At 43.8% G+C, this 23,660-nt stretch overlaps 3 protein-coding genes across 14 annotated transcripts in view; 2 read left to right on the forward strand and 1 right to left on the reverse strand.

Annotated features, from left to right (window-relative positions):
- Positions 1 to 897: 897 nt before the first annotated feature.
- Positions 898 to 5,552, forward strand: LAMTOR5 (late endosomal/lysosomal adaptor, MAPK and MTOR activator 5). Its single transcript, XM_073320164.2, has 4 exons — positions 898 to 1,037; positions 2,625 to 2,686; positions 3,628 to 3,745; positions 5,181 to 5,552. The coding sequence occupies exons 1-4, from the start codon at positions 1,003 to 1,005 to the stop codon at positions 5,239 to 5,241; spliced, it is 276 nt and encodes a 91-aa protein (XP_073176265.1). The 5' UTR covers positions 898 to 1,002; the 3' UTR covers positions 5,242 to 5,552.
- RBM15 (RNA binding motif protein 15) overlaps positions 2,199 to 23,660 on the reverse strand; it is a 39,289-nt gene continuing 17,827 nt past the window's right edge. Inside the window, exons 4-6 of one of the 5 annotated variants that reach the window (XM_073320157.2) lie at positions 8,674 to 20,358; positions 7,864 to 7,917; positions 2,199 to 5,608 (exon numbers count right to left, since the gene is read on the reverse strand). The gene's annotated coding sequence lies outside the window, so the exon portion shown is untranslated. Of the gene's footprint in view, positions 20,359 to 23,660 lie in introns of all 5 variants that reach the window. The other 4 variants (XM_073320156.2, XM_073320155.2, XM_073320152.2 and 1 more) reach the window with 4 other exon arrangements.
- On the forward strand, positions 5,657 to 23,051 carry SLC16A4 (solute carrier family 16 member 4). Of its 8 annotated transcripts, none has more exons than XR_013634880.1 (11): positions 5,657 to 6,839; positions 8,891 to 8,960; positions 9,056 to 9,168; positions 11,147 to 11,279; positions 12,103 to 12,246; positions 12,904 to 13,065; positions 13,765 to 14,352; positions 15,268 to 15,479; positions 16,817 to 16,910; positions 20,781 to 21,671; positions 22,724 to 23,004. XR_013634880.1 is itself a non-coding variant. In XM_078849809.1 (10 exons), exons 1-10 carry the CDS (start codon positions 6,768 to 6,770, stop codon positions 20,930 to 20,932), a joined length of 1,740 nt encoding a protein of 579 aa, XP_078705935.1. In that variant the 5' UTR covers positions 5,657 to 6,767; the 3' UTR covers positions 20,933 to 23,024. The 8 variants fall into 8 exon arrangements, 6 of the variants coding, with proteins under 6 accessions (XP_078705935.1, XP_073176261.1, XP_078705938.1 ...); XR_013634881.1 differs by having other exon boundaries at positions 20,781 to 20,991; positions 22,724 to 22,992; XM_078849809.1 differs by having other exon boundaries at positions 20,781 to 23,024.

Here is a 23,660-nt window from a genome sequence, read left to right on the forward strand (position 1 = left end):
AAATCAGACTACTCATCAAGCCCTGTCTCTCGCCGTAACCAACAGCTGATACCTTAGGGAAGTGGCTCACCTGGGGGCACTCAGAGATCTTCCAGAAGGAACTCAACTCATCTAGATCAGTGTTTCTCAACCGAGGGGGTGGCAGCCCCTGGGGGGGGCGGGGGGTGTCATGGGACAGGTTTAGGGGGGTTGCAAGTGCAGGGCTGGCAGCAGGGGGCAGCAAGCAGGGCAATTGCCTGAGGCCCCATGCCACCGGGGGCACGGCGAAGCTAAGTTACACGCTCGGGTGGTGGGCCCCGGGCTTCAAACGAGGCTCACAAGTGGAAAAACAAGCTCAGGTGTCACACGGAAATGTAAGTACAGTCGATGTATTTGACAGTGGTAGGGTTAAAAATGAGAAAAAAAACGTCGTTGTTCAGTACTAGTGGCTGTGAGACTTTTACATTTTGCGGTCTGATTTTGTACGCGAGGTGTTTCTAAGGGAGGTGGATCTTGGGGTTATGGGAGGGACAGCTCAGGGGGTTGAGCATTGGCAGGGTTGCGAGTTCAATCCCCGAGGGGGCCATTTAGGGATCTGGGGCAAAGATTGGGGACTGGTCCTGCTTTGAGCAGGGGGTGGGACTAGGTGACCTCCTGAGGCCCCCTCCACCCCTGATCGTCTCGGATTCGGTGAAAGGAGCGCAGGAGGGTGGAAAAGTCGGGGGTCAGGGCGCCACACCCCGCTGGCCTGCCGCAGCAGGAAGCCCTGCCCCGAGGCGGGCTCGAGCAGCCCGGGGCGCCCCGCCAGGGGGCGCTGAGAGCCGGCCGGCCGCGCTCCCGCCTCCCGAGCCCCGGTCGCGCGCCTGCAGAGCCGCCGCGCGCCTTGGAAAGTGTGACCCTCCTGAGCCGCCGTCCGGGAGCGCGACTCGCGTCGGTCGCGTGGGTGGGGCCGCGCAGGAAGGGCGGGCGGAAAAGGGAGAGACCGAGGACCCCCCCCCCCCCGGGACGGCGCAGCCGAGCAGCATGGAGGGGACGCTGGAGCAGCACCTGGAGGACACGTACGTGCCAGGGACCGGGGGCGCTGGGGCGGGGGGCGCTGGCTGGAGGGAGGGGAACGTGGGGAGCACTGGGGGGAGGAGCGCTGGGGCGGGGGGGGGCGCTGGCTGGAGGGAGGGGAACGTGGGGAGCACTGGGGGCGGGGGGCTCACTGGGGGAGGAGCGCTGGGGCGGGGGGGCGCTGGCTGGAGGGAGGGGGAACGTGGGGAGCACTGGGGGCGGGGGGCTCACTGGGGGAGGAGCGCTGGGGCGGGGGGCGCTGGCTGGAGGGAGGGGAACGTGGGGAGCACTGGGGGCGGGGGGTGTATTGGCGGGGGGAGGAGGAGCGCTGGGGCGGGGGGGCGCTGGCTGGAGGGAGGGGAACGTGGGGAGCACTGGGGGGAGGAGCGCTGGGGCGGGGGGGGCGCTGGCTGGAGGGAGGGGGAACGTGGGGAGCACTGGGGGCGGGGGGCTCACTGGGGGAGGAGCGCTGGGGCGGGGGGCGCTGGCTGGAGGGAGGGGAACGTGGGGAGCACTGGGGGCGGGGGGTGTATTGGCGGGGGGAGGAGGAGCGCTGGGGCGGGGGGGCGCTGGCTGGAGGGAGGGGAACGTGGGGAGCACTGGGGGGAGGAGCGCTGGGGCGGGGGGGGCGCTGGCTGGAGGGAGGGGGAACGTGGGGAGCACTGGGGGCGGGGGGCTCACTGGGGGAGGAGCGCTGGGGCGGGGGGCGCTGGCTGGAGGGAGGGGAACGTGGGGAGCACTGGGGGCGGGGGGTGTATTGGCGGGGGGAGGAGGAACGCTGGGGTGGGGGGCATTGGTAGGGGGAGCCCTGGGGATGCCGGGGGCACTGGCGAGGGGAAGGAGGACTGTCGGAGGAGGGCTGGGGACACCTGATTGGTACTGGGAGGGGGGTTGGCAGGGGGTGGTTTGGGGACACCAGGGGTGGGGTGGATGCTGGGGTGGGGAGGGCAGAGCATTGGGGTTACTTGGATTGGGGGCATGTGTTGGGTAAGTGGGCACTGGCATAGGAAGGATCTGCAATGGGCATACCTGGGTAGGTATGAAGAGGGAGTGGTGGGGTGAGAATGATTTCTGGTTGGTAGGAAGTGGGGGTGATGATTTTATGGGGCACAGAGGGTAGGAATTTTTCAAGGGACTGGCAAGTGTTGCTCTTTTCTCCCCGGTAATTGAGAACCCTCTCTTCTTCCTTATCTCTCTTTTTTTCTCTCTCCTGCTTCCATGGAGCAGGGTTTCCTGTTGACAAAAATCCTTGAGCTTTTCTGCTCTCTTGCTCCAATGGAAGCAAACCCCCATTCTGAACAGGGGATTCTCAGTGAGGCTTACCCCATTGCCTAACTGAGCTGTCATCAAATTAACCAGCATTTCTAAATAATGAAATGCATTTTGCAGTTATGAAAGTTCCTGCTTTCCCTCCACCCTGAACTGTTTTGACACCGTTTCAAAGGGAGCTGTTGTCCTGTTATTGGGCTGAAAAGATGGCACTTCTTAAACTGTTTCAGATTTATGTGAGGCTCACACTGCGGTCTTGACTTCGTTTCTTTCCCCTCTAATACTTAAAAATTGCTGATCTCAGGTTTTGTCTTTATTAGAATGAAGAATCCCTCAATCGTTGGAGTCCTGTGCACAGATTCACAGGGCCTGAACCTTGGCTGTAAGTAACAAAGCAGCTGATTTGCTTCAGAAAATGGGCCCCTTTCCACTTTTGTGTTGTACCAGGAACGTTTTAATGTTGAAATATTGTACATGCTTTAAAATACACCCTAGAAAAATAAATCTGCTGTCTGCCAGCGTCGGGCATATCCCTGCAATTTCTGTTTAAAAACTCTCCATTTCTTACTCCTTTAAAATCCTGTGTTTTATTCTTGCTTTCTCCTGTCCCAATACTTGAAATATCAAAGTGTATGTGGTCTGCCTGCCTGCCTCTCTTTACCAGTGATTGCCAACTAACTCATTTTAAAAAAAAACAACTAATCTATATAGGGGGAACAACTAGCCTTTGTTTCAATAATGAAATTATTTGTATTGCTGTAGCTAGGGCTCCTTGGTGCTATGGACCAAGTTCCAGTTTGTCCTAGCACACACAACAATCTAAGTATAAGACACAGCTGTTGCTGATTTGGTAACAAATATCATCTGATCACTGGCCATTTAATTAAAAGGTGGCTCAACATTTGGAATGAGGACCCCAAGAATGAATTGTAATTGTAAAGATTGCTGTTGACATAGGTATGTTGATGGGCTTATAGGTAAAATGATTAGCCTCTTATTTGAGTTAAAATTAAAAGAATGGGCTTGCCTGAAATAAGGCAGCATTGGAAACTGAATGTTAGGGTATGCTGCAAATATGACTATGTAAATCCACCAAAATCACAGTTGTGATGACCATATTTATCTGGGAAGGGTACAGATAACATGGTGGTGTACGCTGGCAGGGAAAACTCCTTTGAATGCTTTAGCAGTTATTGGGATAACCTGACAAATGGGTTAAATTAGGGCACACAGTTCAACTAAATTCTTGGGCTGGCTGGTTATGTAATTACTGCAAAGTAATGAGGGCTTTTCAGCTTACATAAAGACTTGTGTATTGTATAGGTCGTGGAACCCTTTCAGATGAACATGCAGGTGTGATCTCAGTTCTAGCCCAGCAGGCAGCCAAACTCACTTCAGATCCTACTGATGTTCCTGTTGTGTGTCTGGAGTCAGATAATGGGTGAGCATCTGGAGTTGTATGTCTATCATTCCCTTTTCTTTTTGGTTTGCCCTGTATCCTATCATTAGGATCTTCTGGGAATATTAGATCTTTAGAACAGCCTCTTTCACTTCAAGGTGGTTCTGCTCATGTGTCCCTGGTTACAATGACAGATATAAGGCTAGAAAGCTTCACCCCCAGTGGCACATATGGCAGCAACTCTAGGAAGGCCATTCTTGCCTTTCTCTGGAGCTTGAATGTGGATTACTTATTAAAATTGGGGCCCTAAGGCAATGGTGAATGTAACCTTATTTCTATACCTACTGCATGCTTTAAAAAGCAGAGAGGCTGCTGCCAGATAAGGATACAATGCTACCTATTAGTCATTCCTGCATCATGTTTGTAATGGCTACCTAAATAGACCTTACGATCCTGTTTTAATCCTCCTGAAAACTTTTCACAAAAGGGAGACCCGATTCCTAGGAATCTCCCCTACTTCAAGCTTTTGGAGTATGTGGAGGTGTTGGAGTTAGGTGAGAAGATTTGAGCCCAAACTTTTTCAGAGTAGGCAGAGATGGAAAATGGAGTCCTAGTCCTCTGTGCACAGGATCTAGTCCAGGGGTCTTGGCAACAATTTTTTTGGTGGCCTCAGTGTGGCCACAAACTCTTATTGGTGGCCGCTATGACACCTTTTCCTAAAATTCCTAATTAACTTTAAGAAAAACAAATAAATATGCACGTATACATGTCCAAATCATAGTAATTTATGTATTTTTATTATTCAGTCTGTGAAAAACCATGTACAGTTGTCTGTGTTCTTTACTGGACCTAAACAGAAAAGAAACAAACAAATGTGCTTTGCATGTTCTTGGGGGGGTTTTTGTTTTTGCTTTTTTGGCTGCATTTTCTTTTCAGACTTGCTAGCTAGTAAGTCTGCATCTGTGAAAAGTAATATTTGTATGTTTATAATCACTTTTCACAACAGCAGCCTTGTTAGCTAGGAGGCAGTGAAAAGTGATATTAAACATGCAAATATTGCTTTTCACAATGGATTTACTCAGCCCTGGCAAAGGGTGGGGGGGGGGGGGGGAAGGTAAATGAAGCTGTGGATAGGGAGGCAGTGGGGGTCCAGGAAGGCAGCAGAGGCCAGGGTATCGAGGGGGATGGAGTCTGCTGCCCCTGGGAAGGTGGGGAACATGAGTTCCCCACCTTCCTCTGGCTCCAGAGGGGGGCAGGACCCAACCCCTGCCAGCAGCCCTGTGGGAAAGGCTGTGGCTGAAGAAAAGCCCCTGGTGGCAGCATTTGAGAAATGCTGATCTAGTCAGTGCTTCCTCTCTGACAGCATGCAGCAGATACTAAACTTCTACTAGTGACCTGCAGATAAGCTGCAGTGTGAGAACTCTTCAGGACTGTAGTAGCTATAACTGTCTTGAACAATGGTTTCTGTTTGTTTCAGGAACATCATGATCCAGAAGCATGACAGCATCACTGTGGCAGTGCACAAAATGGCATCTTGACCTTTCATCCATCAGCTTGATTCTTTTCCACCCTTGGATCAACTCGTTGTTGGACTGATCTATTTCCTCTGCTGATCTAATACAGAAAGTGCTTGCAGAACTAAATTTGGGCCAATCTTAAATATGTGGTAGCTTCCCTCCTTATTTAAACTGGTACTGTACTTCAGTCAGGGTCTTTAACTTCCAGCACAGCCCAGAATTTACTGTCAAGCATGGAATGTGGTTTAACTCACCTTGCTTGTGTAATGATCAGATACCCTAATCTGTGGCCTTACTTGTTGAATTCAATAAATTATACATTATAAAACACACAGCTGACTCTGTAAGCTTCAGTTGAATGCTGGTTTGTCTGAAGCTCAGTGACTAACTATAGAGAGAGAGAGAGAGAGAGACTTTTTTAGATTCATCATCCTCCCCCTCCAACTAAGGTGGTCATCTTACAATAAAGATCCCTTGGACTTCCCAATGTCTCTCAAACATCAGGCAAGCGCTGATTTTTTTCTAAGATAAACAAGCAGAAAAGTTTACTCATGCAGGTTACATGTACACATCAAAGAAAGAGCCAAGCCCCATTAAGATTCTTTGTAGACACCTTTAATCCCATTGACTAAAAATACATACATTTATAAACAGTTTCCTTGTCTGTTACAAATGTCTTCGTTTAAAACTGAAGTTTTAAGTTTAAACTTCACTACTTAACGGGGTTTTGCTTCTTGGGTTACTGTTTTGACACTGGAAATGGATTTGTCAAGCTGTCAATTTCACATCAGGAGTCTCACACTTTAGCCCCTAATGATACTGTTAAAACAGCAAAGGCTGCAGGGGAAACATTGTTTAAAAAGCCCCTCCCTTGGTGTTCAAGTGGAAACATTTGTTTTAGGTATGGTAAAAGTTTACTTACAAAACCCAGATTTGAGGCCAAATTTGACCTGACTGTGTCCCAATTACTGAACCCATGGAGGTACACATATCTCTGCTGCATGATTTTAAATCAGTATAAGAAAGGTGGCTTTAGTTAGGTAGTGGTGGCCTCAGAGTGGATAATGTTGACATCAATCAATAATACTAGACCTAGTGATTCTTAGCATGCTATTAGCTGGAAAATGGTGCAACTGTTAGTCCTAAGTCTCCGAGCAATACAATCCCTGACAGGGACATGGCCAAAAGGATCCCTACTTTTCAGACTTCCTGTTTGACTGTTCCTTTTACATTCGGTACCCTCAGGCCTCCTGTAGTGCCAATGGGGACTAAGTAGTACTCTTACAGCTCTGTTGATTATGGTCTCTCTCCATTATAGCTTTGACCAATACCTCATCAAGTCTTTTGTAAGGAAGTGAAATGTCCAGTAGTTTAATTTTTCAAGTGATCAATCATAGCTACCAAACAATGCATTAAAGAAAGTACAGTATATTCTTAAACTGTCCAGGATGCATTAAGATCCTCTTAGTTTCATTCTTATTTGGAATGAATACATAGTTACTTAAGGGGAAAAGTTACATTCGCTGAGGAGTGGACACAGACAGCAGATGTATTCTCTCCCCCAGCCCTTCCATCAAACACCACATACTGAGAAAAGCTGTCAACTATCTGCTAGTAAGGTAAGTTGTCAGATTTTTCTTTAAATTCATTTTCATGTTTATAGGCTCTTGGCCCTTTGTACAGCTTGCTCTTTGCTGAGTGAGGGCTGTGGTATTTTGGAGGGGGTTTAAAACACATTAATGATAGTGAAACAGTTGCGGCTGCTTTGCCAAATCTGAGATCTGACAGGATCTGTGCTGGGGATCACAAGCTTTTGGTGTTCCAATTAAAATAGGGTGGGGCACCGAATCTTTACACAGCAGAGTGGATAACTGCGTAAGGTAGAGGAATAAAGCAGGCTGAGTATAGAGGAGATTGGGTAACACAGGAATACTATAGTCTAGGATTGTGGGGGCTGGTAAGCTTGCTCCCATTGTGTTTCTGTTCTCATGTAGCAGATTTCCTAAGCCACTTCCAATGGGAGCCTCTACAGCCAGAAGAACCTCCATGCTGCTGCACTGAAACTTATGCCACTCTTTCTGAAGTGACCTGAGCTGCTGCAGGAGAGCCTAGGATTGCAGATGAGGGCAGCAGGTCTCACCTGTGGCCACTGCTAATTAATAATCTCACTCACTGAGCTCTCCTCCCCTGTTTGCAGCACAAATCTGTCTGTGTATAGATCTCCACTGCAAAAAAGATGTTTTCCTTTGTTTAACAGTATGATATTACATGTTAGCTAGTCTACTGTAAAATCCTAGAGGAGACAATACATTACAAGATAACCAAGTAACATCAACATTTTATATTTATTTATATAGAGAGTTAGTATTCCGATAAGGTCTATCAGTGGTTGACCTTATCTGAATACTACAGTGCGTTGCCTCCACTAGGGTTTTACAGCAGGCTAGCTAATGCATGTTAGTTTCCCTGCAGTAAAAACACACCATTTTTGGCAGTGAAGACATTCCTTTAGCCTGGAAGCACTGGGGCAGGTGCCAAGCACCATGCCTCACAAGGGTCTCTAGGCAGTCCTTGTGTCAGGACTATACAAACATTCAATAACAGTGAATTAAGAAATAAGGAATATGATCTTCCTTATGCTACCTGATATACAGCAGGGAGGGAATCCTTCTGTCTCTGGTTCCCCATCTCTACCTGCTGTGATAGACACACACAAATTCAGATGTGGCTCCTGTACTGGAAGCTGGTTTTGTACACTGATGCCACCTACTGGGCAGCATGGTGACTAACAAGCAAAACCTCATGCCCACCCTCAAACCTTCCCTTGCAGTTTTTGGGCAGCACTCTAAGGACTCAAATTTCCTCCAAGCAGGATACTTTTAGCAAAGAGCTTCGAGCTTTATTTCCCCACCCTCAGTCTTGGGTAAGGGGTGGGGCTGAAATGCCTTGGATATGCTAATTACTTCCTGAGGGGAGGGATAAAGTCCAAAAGGCCCTGCACTTAAGGGGGCTTTTTTTTCCCTAGCTCTGCCTCCTTTGCTTCGTGGCTTCTTTTAGAAGAATGAGCCCTGTGTTCCCTAGTACAGAGAGGAATTAAGGAACAGACTTGAACTAACTCAGGAGGCTGTAGCTAGCCCCAACAAATGAAGACAGATTTTTCTTAAATCTTATTTTTGCAGCATCTTATGCTATGCATCATCCAGACGGTAAGAGAAAAGTTTTGGGTTACAATCCCGCTAACCCCCTTGCATGTCTCAGCTGTACTATGAGGCAAAACTCCTAGAGCAAACTCAGTAATGGACAGAAACCTCACAGATAAATGGTGGAGGAATAAAACAGCACAGAGGCAATGGGGTTGGGAAGAAGTTCAGAGGGGCACAGGCAGATGGTGAAGCAGGCTCCCTAGTTCTGGCACAGATTCAATGATGTATACGTACGCCAAAGGAAACTTACCTGAACATGCAGGAGTCTTCTTTACTTGGGGACAGCTATAGTCTAGAAAGGAGTAAAAGTGTGGGAGTTAGAAGACCTGAGTTCCATCTCCAGCTCTGCCACAGTGTGACTGTGCAAACTTAAGTGCCTCTTTCCCAAAGGTATAACCGCGCCTAACCAGCTTTAAAAAGCAACTTGTGATCTCTGACTAAAGGCAAAATATTGTCTCCCATGGCAGCAGCAGCAGAGGCTGGTGAACAGGAGGAAGGATAGATGGAAGCAAGTATCAGCTTTTGTTTTTAAAGTAGGTCAGTCCTGCAAAGTGAATCCTGAGTCTTGTTTCCCTAAAAGAGCCTGATCAGTAAGGTGAAGTGTGACTATTTCCTGAAATTCTCATTTTCAGGAGAAAGGAAGGGGGCAGAGAATCGGCCAACAGCAATGAAGGAGGAGGAGGAACAGCAACCCATAACTCCTGATGGAGGATGGGGATGGATGATAGTGCTTCACTTCTTTCTGGTAAGTAGAGAGAACCTTGTGGGACCCTCGGGAGTTAAGTCCTGGGAGGAAAGAGATGCTTTCACAGGTTGTGTTCTCACACAGAATGCTTCTTAGACAACAAAACCAGCATATGATGCACACAGTGTTGATTCTAACATGCTCATGGCAGAGACTAACATTGCGAAGGAGGGCTAGAGTCCTACTTTAATGAGTCTAGCACACTGGTCTCTAACTTTACACGTAGAGATTATGCTCACAGTGAAATGGGTAACTAGTTCTGAGAAAGGATTGATCTCTGTCCTTCATTAAAAAGCAGTTGGACTTGGTACTCTTTGCTTGTGACAGTTTCCTCTTCCCCTCCCTCCACCCCACAAGTCTCCAGAGGTACACATTGTCACTGTAAAGATCATACAGCTTTCCTATTACTTCTGGTAGCTTGATAACTATAGAGGAACCCAACTCCGGTCTCCTTCATGAGGCTCTGTGGGGAAAAAGGCCACGGATCCTCAGCTAGTGTAAATGCAGTTACATCAATTTACAGCAGCTGAGAATCTGGCAGGGATGGCATTTACCAGAGCTGTTTTTTAACCCGGTAAAATCACGGTTTTTACCAACTAGTTAGCCCCAGTTCAAAGTATTTTCTATTTTAAAAAACTGTTTCATTAATGTTGCTTACCCTTAGTTACATATTCAAAGTGTGGTTCCATAAGGCAGAAGATTCTGAGATTAATTTAGGTTGTTCTACAAATACAAATTAAAACTGCAGTATACATAATACTAAACTTCAGAATGTCCGTATACATTTTGGTTAGGTATTTTCTCAAGGTAGTTATAGATGTCTTGACTCATTTATTTTCACATTTATATCTAGCAATTTGATAAGTTTTTTTGCAATCTATATTTTTTAGTAATTTTCATTAGTATTCTAACAACTTTATTTTTCCCAGTTTAAACTGGTATTTACCAGTGCTCTGTCCCAAACTAGTTTTTCCCAGGAAATTGCCAACCCTGGAATCTGGCTCACAGTCTGTATACAAGAATCAATTGCTAAGCGGCTGCAAAACAACAACGCATTTACCTGCAATTTGGACGTTAACATCAAGTAGTACATAGTTATTTCTATAAGCACATTTTGACCATGGATGTCAAAGCACTTGACAAGCTTGTTTAGCTAAGCCTCCAAGGTAGGGAGCCTTATATTACCCATATTTCAGAACATCACAGCTCAAAACAGCAATGCTATGAATAGAAGCTAGGCATCCTGACTCAAGTGTGTTCAGTATATTCTACTACCTGCTTATTTTCCAGTCAGCTACTGGAAAAAGAAAATTACGCAGCATGGCAGTTTCTGACTGGGAAATCTTTCCAATGCTCATGCCAAAAAGCCAATCAGCTCTGATCTGTCAATGACTACTGAGATTTCCAAGAATTAAAAAGCCACCCAAGTACTTATTAAATTACTGACAATAAGTGTTTAACTATTTCAAGATTTTTTCAGTCTCTAGTTTTTATAAGAACTAGTTATAGAAATATGCCAAATAGTGTTCAAAGGAATCTGAATTTTTAAACACATCTCAAGTGCAATGCCATTCTGGTCTCTTGTTGGAAAAATGTCCATATCGTGTAGGCTTTGCTCCAGTTAGAATGTGGGCACCACTGAGACCTAGTCACTGAAAGTCTCTCTCACAATCCTACCAGACAAATGTCCCAATTTCTGCCACTAAGCAATGCTACTAGATGGCTTAGAAAGCAGCAACGCTGTCCCATCCCAATATTGCACCTACTTGCAATAATGGGAGGAGGGAAAAGGAGTGTGTGTGTAATGTAATTTATAGGGGAGGAAAGGGAATTTTTTTCCTGACTCTAACTTGTCATCAGCTTTTCTCCCAATACATGAAGATTTGTCACAGTCCTGAGGAACAGGGAGAGGATATTGTGGCCAGGAATCTATTTCCAACTATGTGCAGCCTTTCACTTGTATCTGCTTTGGGTTTAGGTAAATGTGCTTGTGATGGGAATGCTGAAAACCTTTGGAATTTTCTTTGTGGTCTTTCAAGAAGAGGTGGGAGGCTCTTCAGAACAAATCAGTTGGATCGGCTCCATCATGTCCTCTCTTCGCTTCTCAGCAGGTCAGCAGGGATACGCAAGTTCAGAAAGTAGCAGAGGCCGGTCTACACGGTTTGAAGTTTACGTCCATTTGATCGCATTAAATAGCTGACATTAAATGACCTGCCAAACTCCTAGTGTCTACGTGACAAACTAGTGCAATTGGCACATTTGTTAGCACTCCTAGAGAGTCCAAAAATTAACTGGGCCTGGATGCTGAACAACCTTCCAGGGCTAGAGGGCAATCACTCCAAAGCAGGGTTCAGTAGCACTAAAAGAAGCTATCAGTAGTACTATCATACCGGTTCTTTGAAGACTTCCGTCTGAAGGACAGTGACTCTTGGCTGACTAGGGGGAAGTGCTCTTGTCTACACCAGCACTCTAGGGGAGCTGATCTGGTGGTGGTAGCCCAGGGAAATCTTTGAAGAAGAGGGTTTGCATAAACACAGCGTTTGACAAGTCACTGTGCTTCTCTGTACAGGATTGGCTATGCTAATCTGATCCATTTAGTGCAGTATCCTACCTCTAATACCCAGTTTTTCAAAATAAAGTAGTCTCTCTCCCACCACGAAATAATCCACCAATTTAACTGAGCACTGCTGTCTAAAGGGGGAAGGTTGAGGAAATCCTTCCTGACCATCTCCAAACAGGAGACTTGATTACCTTTCTCTCCACTATCCTACTTCATAGATCATAGCATGAGTGCTCCTTGCAGCTCTGATGGAATTCTCAGAGCAGGATCAGAGAATATCAAGACTACTATCCTAGATGTTGTTGTACCTTGAGCTATTGTGTTTTTCCTCTAGATCCTCCAACTGCTTACCTCACTACTGACTTATCTTCCAGGTCCACTGGTCACTATAGCCTGTGGGAAGCTGGGGGACCAGCTGACCTCCATCATTGGGGCAGGTCTAGTTAGCAGTGGTTGTCTGATCAGCACACAGGCCACTAGTATCTCCTTCCTGTGTGTGTCTATGGGACTGCTATTGGGTGAGTAACTTCCTACAGCTCACAAGTTTCGCTCTGGCTGCCTTTTTGCCACTTTCCTGAGTAATGAAAGCATTTACAAAAGTGCATCAGCAGATCCAGACAACTGTTAATCCACGTGGCTGCTTGATTATCCTATGGCTATTAGTGTATCACCCAAAGGCTGCAAAAAGAAGACAATTTCTTCCCTGCAGGCTTTACATTCAGGAATGCCTAATGACACTTCTGACTTACTACAGCCACTGTGTGAATTTCAGGTTGTTTTTTTTTAAACCGACTACATGTAGCAAAGCTTGGTTTTTTAAACACCACGGGTGAAATCCTGATCACTAAGGCCAGGATTTTGCCCCATGTACCTTGGAGAGCCACGCCACTGCATTTTACCTGGGTTCCCAGAAAGCACTATTGCCAGTCACCAATCCCTGCTACTCTTCATTGTTTCTAAACAGGCACAGCTTGGGCATTTCCTTGTGTGCGTCACATCCACTCTCCTGCCACATATAGCAAGGACTCTCTTGTCTTTACAATACAGCTGTTAGTTGAGGTGACTCATTGAGGGTAGGTCTTGAATTAGAAGTTCTGCTCCTCACTTGCATGAGATGAAAATTCCACTCCACAAGAGTCACTGCTTGGGCACTGACCTTCTTTCTTCTATTTCAGGGCTGGGCTTTGCTTGCTTGTATCAAGCAGCTGCTGTGATGACTGCCAGGTACTTTAAAAAGCGACTGGCTCTATCCAATGCAATTGCACGCTCAGGAATGGGACTGACATTTGTACTAGCACCTTTCACTCAACTTCTGATAGATTTTTATGGTTGGCAAGGTAAATTGGTTTTTACTTTTTCCACATTTCACCATCAGCACCAGGTACCTATCACTCAAGGTGACCTAGAAGGGATTGTTGTTTTAAAGATTGTGGGGTTGGTTTTTAGCACCTTCTGCTAGAGAGGCTAAGCTACTTTGACATATCAGGAATGGCAACTCTGGTTGTCTTAAATCTTTAAGAGATCCTTCTTCCAAAATGTAATCAGTCACTGAAGTTATATTGGTGTTAAACAGTGACTATAAATTCCTCTCTTATTTGCTAAACTTTCTTGCCATGTTGTACTTTCGCTGCTCATCGTGGAGTCTGCCAAATGAGACAGACTAATTTTTTTAAGAATAGTAGAGGAGAAAAAACACAGACCTTGAAACATATTTAGTTCTTTCCTTCCCCTTGTTTTAATTTATTAGGCAGGCAATGGGATGGAGAGTAGCTATGTTTCTTATCTGCTTCCCAGCTAGAGTCTGCTTTCTGTTTGACATGACATTGCTTATTCACAAGCAGGAAGGTGACTTCACCTCGGGAAGAAGTCTCACAGAAGGACTGATGCAAGACAAATACTGTTTTTCTTGCAACAGATAATTCCGTGTGTTCAGTATAAAAACAGAGCCAATTCTAAACACAAATGTTTGAGTGTATTGATCAGAGCATTATAGTGGGGGGAAAAACCACTTATCTTCCTTCCCCCTCTTCTCTCAGGTACCCTACTGATCTTTGGAGGGATCATGTTAAACCTTGTGCCTTCTAGTATGTTACTGCGACCTATCATCATCAAGAATCTCCAGGACTTTTCTGGTAGAAATGTAGACAGTGGATCATTAACACAAAGTAAACATCCAGCAACTCTTACAAGCCACCTAGATGAAATCAGTACCACAGAAACACAGTTTAATACTAGACTGGATTCTCCTATGCAAGATTCCACTGTCACAAACAGGCTCCAGGCAGCTGGAACATTAGGATCACTAGTTCCTGTGAACTCTGCTGGTCTGGAAGGGCCTGAGAGAGAAACCTCCAACTGCTGCTCTCCTGATGGAGGCAGTGACAGGGACTGTGGCTATAACCACCTTCCACTGCAAAAGGAATGGAATTCCCACTTATGGCCAGTTCCCAGCAGGCAGCCTCTTCTTGATTTCTCACTGCTGAAAGATCCCTTCTTCTGTATTTTTGCCTGGTCATTTTTATTCAGCCAACTGGCCTACTTCATTCCCACCTTTCACCTGGCAGCAAGAGCCAAAACCTTGGGCATAAATGGCATGGATGCCTCTTACCTCATTTCAGTGGCTGGTAGGTAAGAGTCTCCTAACCTTATTTTAAGAATATATTTGTATTAAAGAAATGTAATAACCCCCTGAGAGCAAAAAACAGTATAGCAGTCAGCCAATCCTGGCTGCTATTGTGACCTCTCCAACTGTTACATAAATGCAAACAAAGAATTTTACAGGCCTGCCTATTTTAAGTACAGCTGTTGTACATGAAGGCTGTCTACCTCAAAAATCAAACTTTTCTAGTTTGTGGTGTGAGTGAAGATATTAAACTTCAAAATATGCAAATAAGATAACATTAAGGAAAGTAGCTTCACTCTCAATCATTAGGTAAACTTTCTTTGTACAAAGAAAGGGCTCTGTAAAGTGAAATCAACATCCTTGGAATGTTATTTAGGGGCTACTTGGGCTAAAGAGGCAACTGATATAGATTAAGGACACTAGCAGGAATACAGGTAATGAATATTCAGTGGTAATCATCACTTTCCTGAATTTGAGACTAGTACATATAACATATCCAGAAGGTAATGTATATTTTATTAAAAGCGGCCCTGCACTTTTAAAAGTGTTCAATTTATGCGTCTTCATTATGGATTAAGGTGGGGTTTGGTTTTGTTTGATCAGGAATGCCAAGTTTGGTCATCTCTGATTTTGCTGGATGTCTTTGTACACGTCAGGTTTACTGTAACTCTCTCACCCTTTAGAGCATCCTCTCTGAACTCCAGATGCCTACTGGATGCTTACCAAGCACTGAACAATCTAAGAATCCCATTCTCCTCTCTTGTGATGTCATATCCTAAATGTAAAACATCAGCAGAATTTTCTTGACAAACACTTCACGCAAATGTTTTTGTAGATTATGAAGAATCAAGAGCCCAAAACCAATTTCTAAAAGATTTGGCTAGAGCCTTCACAAGAATTTTCTGTTTCTCTCTAGGGATTACAGAGACAGTCAGCCAATTGCTTTCTGGTTGGATTGCTGATCAGAACTGGATCAAGAAGTATCATTACCATAAGACTTACCTTATTCTGTGTGGCATCACTAACCTGCTGGGTCCTCTTGCCACATCCTTTCCATTACTTATGGTCTACACCATAAGCTTTGCCATATTCTGTGGTGGATACCTGGCTCTGCTGCTCCCTGTACTGGTGAGTAAAGGATCTCATCAAGAGGTAATACAGTAATGCTTTGCACTTCCAACTGAATATCTCAAACACCTGAAATCCTGTGGCCTGATTTTCAAGAGTGATGAACACCCACAGCTGCCACAGATTTCAGCCTGAGGGTTGTGTGCTCAGAACTCTCAAAAATCAAACCACTGGGGACCTTGTTAGTTTACTGCTTTTAGGATTACACAGTCATTTGCAGGCCAGACACAGCAGAGGCACAGTATTGGGCACTTCAATGTATTTCCAGTGACTTAACTCAATCACTTGGCTTCCCAAGTCCTGTCTCTCAATGCCATAGTTCCATCTTAGGTATTGCACTCTGTCCAGTAAAGACAATAAGAACACTAAACTTCATTCATTTGTAACATAAATCAAGATTAGTAAAATGAAGGGCCTGCATTGTGCAGAAGGTCAGACTACACTATCATAATGGTCCCTTCTGACCTTAGTCTGATTCTATGAATGCCTATGACCAGTTAAGGCAAACTGCAGTAGAATATTGCTGCATTTTCATGTAGCTATGTACCTGTACAAATCTTGCTTGTGCATCACATCCCAAGAGAGTGAGTTTAAAATATCTTCAAAGACAAAGATTACTAATTTCAAATGTTTGTACAGCCAAGGGCTAGAAATGCATCAAGCATCCTAATGTCAATTTTGGGTTTAATTCTGTATGGACAAACTCTTTTCAAACTTTAACAGAGTGAAGAGGAGACTCCCCAGAGAAACACTTTTCATTCTAATGTGTCTGTACATTGTATAAAGTACACGTCTAACGCAACCTGATACAACGTGGGTTCACATACAGCGCAGTAAAACTCCAACACACTGCTCTGAGCAGAATATTAAAGGGGTGGTCAGGGGCTTCCCCCCCAGGATCTGGGAGGCAGGAGCTGTGGGGACTTTTGGGGGTCCCACAGTGGCCTGGGGGATTAGCGGGGTAACAGGAGCAGCCTGCTCCACTTCCCTTGCCCCAGCTGTGTTGCTCAGGGGAGGGATCCCACCTCACTCACCAGCAGCAGTGGAAGCTGAGCAGCCCAGCCCCAGCCAGGTGAGCGCGGAGGGCGTCCTTTCCCCCAACCTTCCCGCAGTCACCAGCAACAGGAAGCGGTGGAGTGGAGCAGGCAGGGGGTGTGGATAGGGGTCAGAGCAGGGGGGTTGGGGTGATTAGAGAGAGGTGGTCAGAGAACAAGGGGGGGCAAAGCAAGTTCAATACAGTGCGGTCTCACCTATAACACGGTGAGATTTTTGTGTCTCCCGGAGACCGTGTTATATCGGGGTAGAGGTGTAATAATTATTTCTGGTTCCATAAACAGGTAGATCTTGTAGGTGTCCCCAGACTCCACAGTTCTTTAGGATTTGCCTCATTCTTTGCTGGGATAGCAGCCATCGCTGGACCTCCTATAGCAGGTAACATATAAGCAATATTTTCCCTCTATTCTCTTGATAGAAAATACTTAGTTCTTCTCTAGCATCAAAGTACTTACTAGGAAACATTTGAGAGCCAAGGTGAAAGGTAGTTAAGATGACACTTTTCTTCAAAAGGTAAAACTAATTCCTAACAAAAGCTGTAACTTGCAAGTGAATGAGTTAATGGTGGTAAAACATAGAGCATTTTCTTTAGCTCTGACCCTCCCTTCAGAAGAAGAATTGTATTCATCTAAAGAAGAGTAAAAAACTGACTTTACCAGACTCAAACTGTTATTTCAGTTTAACTTGATGCTGAAGGGGTGATGTGGTCCCAGCAGCATGAGGGGAAGGTGCTATATTTGCAGTGCTTTGCATAGAACAGAGGGGACCGAAATGGTTCTAGCTGTCATCTCCTGACTTGACTAAGGATTCAAAATCTTCTCTGCTAAACAGCTTACATAGGCTCAAATATAAGCCTTCCCCCTCCCCTCCCCAAAATACCATCTTATTCTATATATAGTGTGGGGCACATTTTGGGTGCTATATTGAATATTTTTATTAAAGTCAGATATTTCTTTATCCACTTAAATTGAGGGGGAATTGGCATGTTTCATGCACCTCTGCCCAAGGCAAAGCCTGTCCTTCACTGAACCTTTCACCTTACCTTCATATCTGGATGTGGGATCAGTATCTTCAGTTATCCCCAGGCTAGTGTTTTACAGTGTATGGATAAAACTGCCAGGTCAAATACCAGTGAGTGAATGGCATTAGGTCATCTATCTTGTTCCTTGTATGTATCCCCACCCAATAATCTGCTTCATTCCAAGTCTGCCTCAAGTACCTTATGTGGGGAATTACTTCACTTTGTATTTTCTTTGGTCTACGCATCATACATGGCGATTGCACTTTCAGCTGCTTGTAACATATCCACTAATTGGTGATGTCTCCTTTATTTCTAATTTTTTATAAACACTAACCATTAATAGTTTATTTTGGGGGGGCAGGGGAGTGCGAGAGGAGGGTGCAGGCTATTCATATGGCAGCTCCTGGCAGTCCACGTCCTGCCAATACAGCTGAGATGGGAAAGGGCCAGCAATAGGAGGGAGAGGAAACCAGGCAGAGGAACGAAGCAATCTAATTTTTCCCGCCCCCTCAATTGTGTGTCCCATAAAAGGGAAGGGAAGATTTTTGGGGGGAGGGAGAAAGATAGCTCAGTGGTTTGAGCATTGGCCTGCTAAACCCAGGGTTGTGAGTTCAATCCTTGAGGGGGCCATTTAGGGACTGGTCCTGCTTTGAGCAGGAGGTTGGACTAGATGACCACCTGAGGTTCCTTCCAGCCCTGATATTCTATGATTCTATAGGATCAAGCACATGATTGTATGTTCAGGGTACAATCCTATGATCTAAGATTTTCCCTTGAAATCAAACCACCCTATGCTAAAAAACTTGCTCCTTGCACTTCACACTGGAAGTGAATTCTGGTGAAAATGAATGAGGCTTGTTACTGCTATTAAAGATGGGTCTAGGGTTTCTCTTCCTGTGATTAAATGAATTATTCCTAACTTATCTACAGTACTGAAGGTTAATTTAAAAATTTCCATAAACTCAAAGCATCTACTACTCCTAGTACACTATACACAACACCAAGAAGAGGTGAAGGATGCATATTTTACACAACAAAACAAAAAACCTATCAAAACAAATACTAGAAAAAGAGCTACTTACCTGAAAGACTCATTTCCCAATTCTTACTTCTAGATCCAAAAGTCAAAAGCAGTGGTTGAACACCCAGAGCTAAAAAGTCTGATGCCTCACCAGCAAGTAGGGACCACTTACCTGCTCATCATACAAGGGACACCTGTTTAAGCGGTGAAAACTTCTGACATTCTAGAAACAAAACTAAAGATAACACAGGAGAACAAAACAGGCTGATTCTTAGAGGCACAAACAAGCATAGGAAGAGAACCATGTTAAGCTTCGCAGGAACAATACAAACCAACTACCATGCTTTTAACAAAAAAGTTACAATTCAAAGCAAAAAGCCACTTTGCAGCAAGAGAGCACAACAGGCACCTCCAGCTCCATGACTGGTGATAAAAGGCATGATAGCTATACTTAAACGTATAGCAAAGGCATATGCTGTGAGGGGTTAGAGCGTTAAGTTACAGAGGAAGGATTTATCAGCGCTACTTACGTTTAGAGCAAAGATGCTTTTCGAGATTTCCACAGGAAACTTTGCATCCCCTTTAGTTTCTCTCCAATTCACAGACTAATCACCTGCAATCTGCTTTCTCCAGTCAGTAAGCAAAAAGAGAAACCATTAAGATAGCTCTCTGTGATCAAAGCCTCTCAGATGTATGTGCTGCAGAATGTACTGTAATGCCAGCTGGTAAGAGGTGGTAGGCAGGCACCACCTACTGATGAATTTGAAATCAGCTGAGTTGCAGAGAAAACATGAATGTGTGTTCTTTCCTTTACGTAAGTAGGTATTTTTCAGTAAGCTCTACCCATAATGGGTTTAAAAACTGGAGCTCATGTCATTTCATTCTGGACATCTTAATCCCATGATTCCAGAGTTTAAAGTAACCCACCCATCTAACAGGTTTCAGAGTAGCAGCCGTGTTAGTCTGTATCCGCAGAAAGAAAAGGAGTACTTGTGGCACCTGAGAGACTCAAATCTGTTAGTCTTTAAGGTCCCACAAGTACTCCTTTTCTTTCCACCCAACTTTTGTACAGCAAGCTTCTGTACAATATGAAGTCACCACATCCTATGAAATAAAGTATTTATCTCATCCCATTAGATTACAGATAACATCATTTAAAACCTACAAGTTCAGGAAGGGCCCAAACAATATCCCTGAGAAAATGAGACAAGATGTCACTGTAGTGAAGTGATGATGCAGGGAATTGAAATATCCCAATTAGTTAACTTGAGTTCAGAGCAGCAGTTAGTGAGATGCAACTACAGGCTCATAAGCGCCTATTAGCCTTCATCTCTTAACATGGCCATTAAAAACCTTAATTACATTTAAAAATGATTTTTCCCCTCTTCATATTTTCCTATTTTTATTCACGTCTAAATTTGAGAAATTATTTTTCTATTACTGTCTAGGCTCTCCCCCCACAGACAGAACCACCAATTAAAACAGCCATGTGGCTAAGGAAAAGTAGGGGCTCTTACATATTTCTTCCAGATTGGAGACTAGTTTTAGAACCTCTGATATACTGGGCCATATCCTGAACTGGAGTAACTCCACTGGCTTCCATGGGTCTGGCTCATCAAGTCTTCATGTTATCAACATGCTTTGTATATCCAAGTGTCTGTCTACACTGCAATCAGAGGTGTGACTGCAGCACATGCAGACATAGCTTGAGCAGTGGCAACACAAGGATGTCACGGTATTCACCAGCAGTGGCTTTTACCAAGTTAAATAATGTTTTGTACCACCTGTGGAAAAAACTAGTTAGTCCCATTTAAAGTATTCTCTATTTTAAAAACTCTTTAATTAATACACACCACATTCCACTTTGATTCAATAGATTCAGAGATTGATTTAGGGTTGTACAAATAAAACAAACCTGCAGTAGGCATAATGCTAATATGTAATCTAATACTGAGCATTGGAATGTCTGGAATGCATCCAATGAAGTGAGCTGTAGCTCACAAAAGCTTATGTTCAAATAAATTGGTTAGTCTCTAAGGTGCCACAAGTCCTCCTTTTCTTTTTGTACGCATTATGGTTCAGTATTTTCTCAATGAAGTTATGAGTCATAGCTCATTTCAGTTTTCAATGTTAGTAAACCTTCCAGGGTGTAATAATATGTGGGAAAGTCCAGCAGCTTTAATAACTGAACCCTCATCCATTGCAGGTTGGCTGTATGACTACACTCAGACATATGCCTGCTCCTTTTTCTTTGCTGGAACCTGTTATCTCATCGCACCCATTTCCTTCTTCTTTGAGCCTTCAGCCCATAAGTGGAAGCTACGGAAAGAAGCGGAGTTGAACAAAGTGAGCACTTAGTGGCGAGGCTCTGCTGCAGTTGAAAGAAAAGAAGCCTGCCTTCAGTATATGATCAGAAGGTGATAATTAGGACAGACTTTTCACTAATAAATAAAACATGGCAGAAAAATGAAAACTGACATTTGTCGCAACAAAAGACTCAAATGATCTTATTGTCCATAAATGTTACTTCATGAGCAAGTGGTGTTTAAGATCAAGATGAGCCCAGCAAGATATGCATTTTGGCTAAGACTTTTTAGTTCCTAAAATATCCTCAGTTTGCCATGAAGTCTAGTCATCGCTTAAAACAACTTCACAGCTTCTGTTCTTCCCCCAGTGTACGTTATCTCATATGTTTAACATGATTAGTAAGAGCCTTTGTATTAGGTAATTCATTTCTGCTTTTCCAGCTTGCTTAGCCAGTGTCCTTAGCCTGAAGGGTTATCTAAACCCAGTCAGCCCAATATATGGAGTTAAAAACTGACTCACCTTTCAACATAAAGCAGATGAGACACTCAAAAGTGCTAAAACATAGAGGATCTTGTTAATTAGGTTAAAAATAACTGGAATAATGATCCGGGGAAGAGAGTGCACTAAAGAGGATTAAATTTAAGCTTCAGTGAAACAAAGATGGAGTCCACAAAAACCGGTTTTTCTGCACCAAGAAAACATTGTGACTGCTAAAAGTTCTCCTGACCATTGGCATGGTACATCTTTGTTAACACACAGGATGGAACCAAAAGTAATTTAATTAAAGAAGGTACTATGATATGATAAAGTTAAATTCAATCTTCTTTTCATACAATATAACCAATTATTTGATGTGCTGGGTATATTTTCATTAAAAATTTAACAGCACAACTGAAATTCTTGAGTTGGAAAAAAAACCTAGAAAAGGAACGGGACAAGAAAAGAGACCCTTCTGATACAGAGAATGGGGAAACCAGCAACTCACTTCTAGCCCCATAAGTTATCATACTCCCGTATAATGCAAAAGGGAAGGTATACTAGGTCAGATGGTCTTTTCCTGTTATTTGTATAATAGTCCCCGAGGCCCAATCCAGACTGTACTTGACACTGGGCAAATGACTTAAGATAATTTTTGGTCCAAAGATTTTACTATCAAAACAGAAAAAAAATGGGTGGGAGGTACAGAGGTGAACACATTTGCTCAGCATTACACAGAAGGTAAGCAGCAAGCTACAACCAGAACCCAGGTCTCTGGGCTACCCAGTTGGGTGCATTGTGTACCAGGCCACGCTGCCTAATGTGTCATACAATAGCAGGTTTAAAGGACTGCAAGGCAGATATCAAAGGCTCCTCCGATCTCCACATCCCTCCAAGTGACTGGGGCATGCACACACTACATGCAGCTGTCGGAGCCAAGGCAAAAATTTTAGCTTAACCTTATCTGGTTGGGCCTACGTATTAAATGAGTCTCCAGATAGTCTTATTTTACATTCCATACAGAAATAGAAAAAAAAACAAAAAACTGGAAGGATTAAGAGGTGTGTGCGCATTGCAGGGAATATATTCTTACTTTCTCCTAATGATAGAGAAATTGAATATTCTCTGAATATTCCCAGAAAGGGAAAAAACTCTAGATATCTGTGTATGTGCTCTAAGGGGGGAGCGTGGTGGGGGATTTCTCTTAACTTATAGCAATCAGTGCAGCTCTTTCCACACAAGCAAGCATCACTATCGTTAAACATCTAATTCCATTTATGCCCCAAAATATCGTTAGTATCCTTAAATATTTGGGAATATTGTATTTCTGTTCTCACTTAGCCTCCACTCTTTGTGTTTATCTAGACACTTCACACCAGTTTGAAGGTAGCAGAACAAGAATGTTTAAAGTGATCTCTGAAGGGCAAGACCTAATACAGCAGCTTTAGCTTTCTTCACACTGCAGTGACTTCAAGCTTTGCAATATCTATCACCAGCTATTTGAACACTTATTAATTTTCTGGAATCTGCAGTATTTTTAAATGAAAATTATTTTGGTCAATGGCACAATCCATTTTCTACCATTAAAAGAATTTTCCATTACAGAAACCTCTCTTTAACATGTAATTTCAAGTATGAAAGCAAGTGGTGTATATTTAATAAAAAAAACTACTGAACATTACAAGTTTATTAAGGATCTAAGACATTGCTGAAGGCAAGAAGATTCACGTAAGGATAATGGGCTAAATTCAGCCCTCATCTAACTCCACTGATTTCAAAGAAAATCTGTGCCTGCTTATAGCAGGGAAAAATTTGGCTTTAAATCTGCAAAATTTGTCAAGTATAAATATTAAGGTACCTGATTTTTCAAAGATTCAGAGCACTCATAGTTTCAAATAATTTCAATGGAAAATGAGGCAATGAACACCTCTTATAGTCAGTCCATTAATCTCTAACTGTAGCATCAAATGTTACCCTAGGATTTGGGTGTGTGAACTAACTCTTAAATCCATGACACAAGACATATGCACTAGACAGGGATTTCTAAGGGTCCTCTTTCAACTCAATGCGGTTCTAACAACATGTTCAAGGCAAGGAAATTCTCTTAAAGATAGTGGGTCAAGTTCAGCTCTCAACTAACTCTGCTGATTTCAAAGAAACTGTGCGTGCTGAAAGAGAACACCTCAATGAGTTAAATAGGCTTCAAAATCTTTTTTAAAGAACAAGAGCAGGTATTTTGTGGGTTACTCCTAGGTTATGTCTACACTAGCAGCACTTTGATGGTATAACTACACTGGTAGAT

Source organism: Lepidochelys kempii, chromosome 21 (genome assembly GCF_965140285.1).
Source record: "Lepidochelys kempii isolate rLepKem1 chromosome 21, rLepKem1.hap1, whole genome shotgun sequence".
NCBI lineage: Eukaryota > Metazoa > Chordata > Testudines > Cheloniidae > Lepidochelys > Lepidochelys kempii.

Excerpts from the sequence above, each read along its gene's own strand:
- SLC16A4 (XM_078849809.1), top strand. The coding sequence starts at position 6,768 with ATGTATTCTCTCCCCCAGCCCTTCCATCAAACACCACATACTGAGAAA. Across the intron at positions 12,247-12,903 it reads GTCTATGGGACTGCTATTGG|GGCTGGGCTTTGCTTGCTTG; the intron begins GTGAGTAACTTC and ends CTTCTATTTCAG. Across the intron at positions 13,066-13,764 it reads AGATTTTTATGGTTGGCAAG|GTACCCTACTGATCTTTGGA; the intron begins GTAAATTGGTTT and ends CTCTTCTCTCAG.
- LAMTOR5 (XM_073320164.2), top strand. The coding sequence starts at position 1,003 with ATGGAGGGGACGCTGGAGCAGCACCTGGAGGACAC. Across the intron at positions 2,687-3,627 it reads ACAGGGCCTGAACCTTGGCT|GTCGTGGAACCCTTTCAGAT; the intron begins GTAAGTAACAAA and ends TGTATTGTATAG. Across the intron at positions 3,746-5,180 it reads TGTCTGGAGTCAGATAATGG|GAACATCATGATCCAGAAGC; the intron begins GTGAGCATCTGG and ends TGTTTGTTTCAG.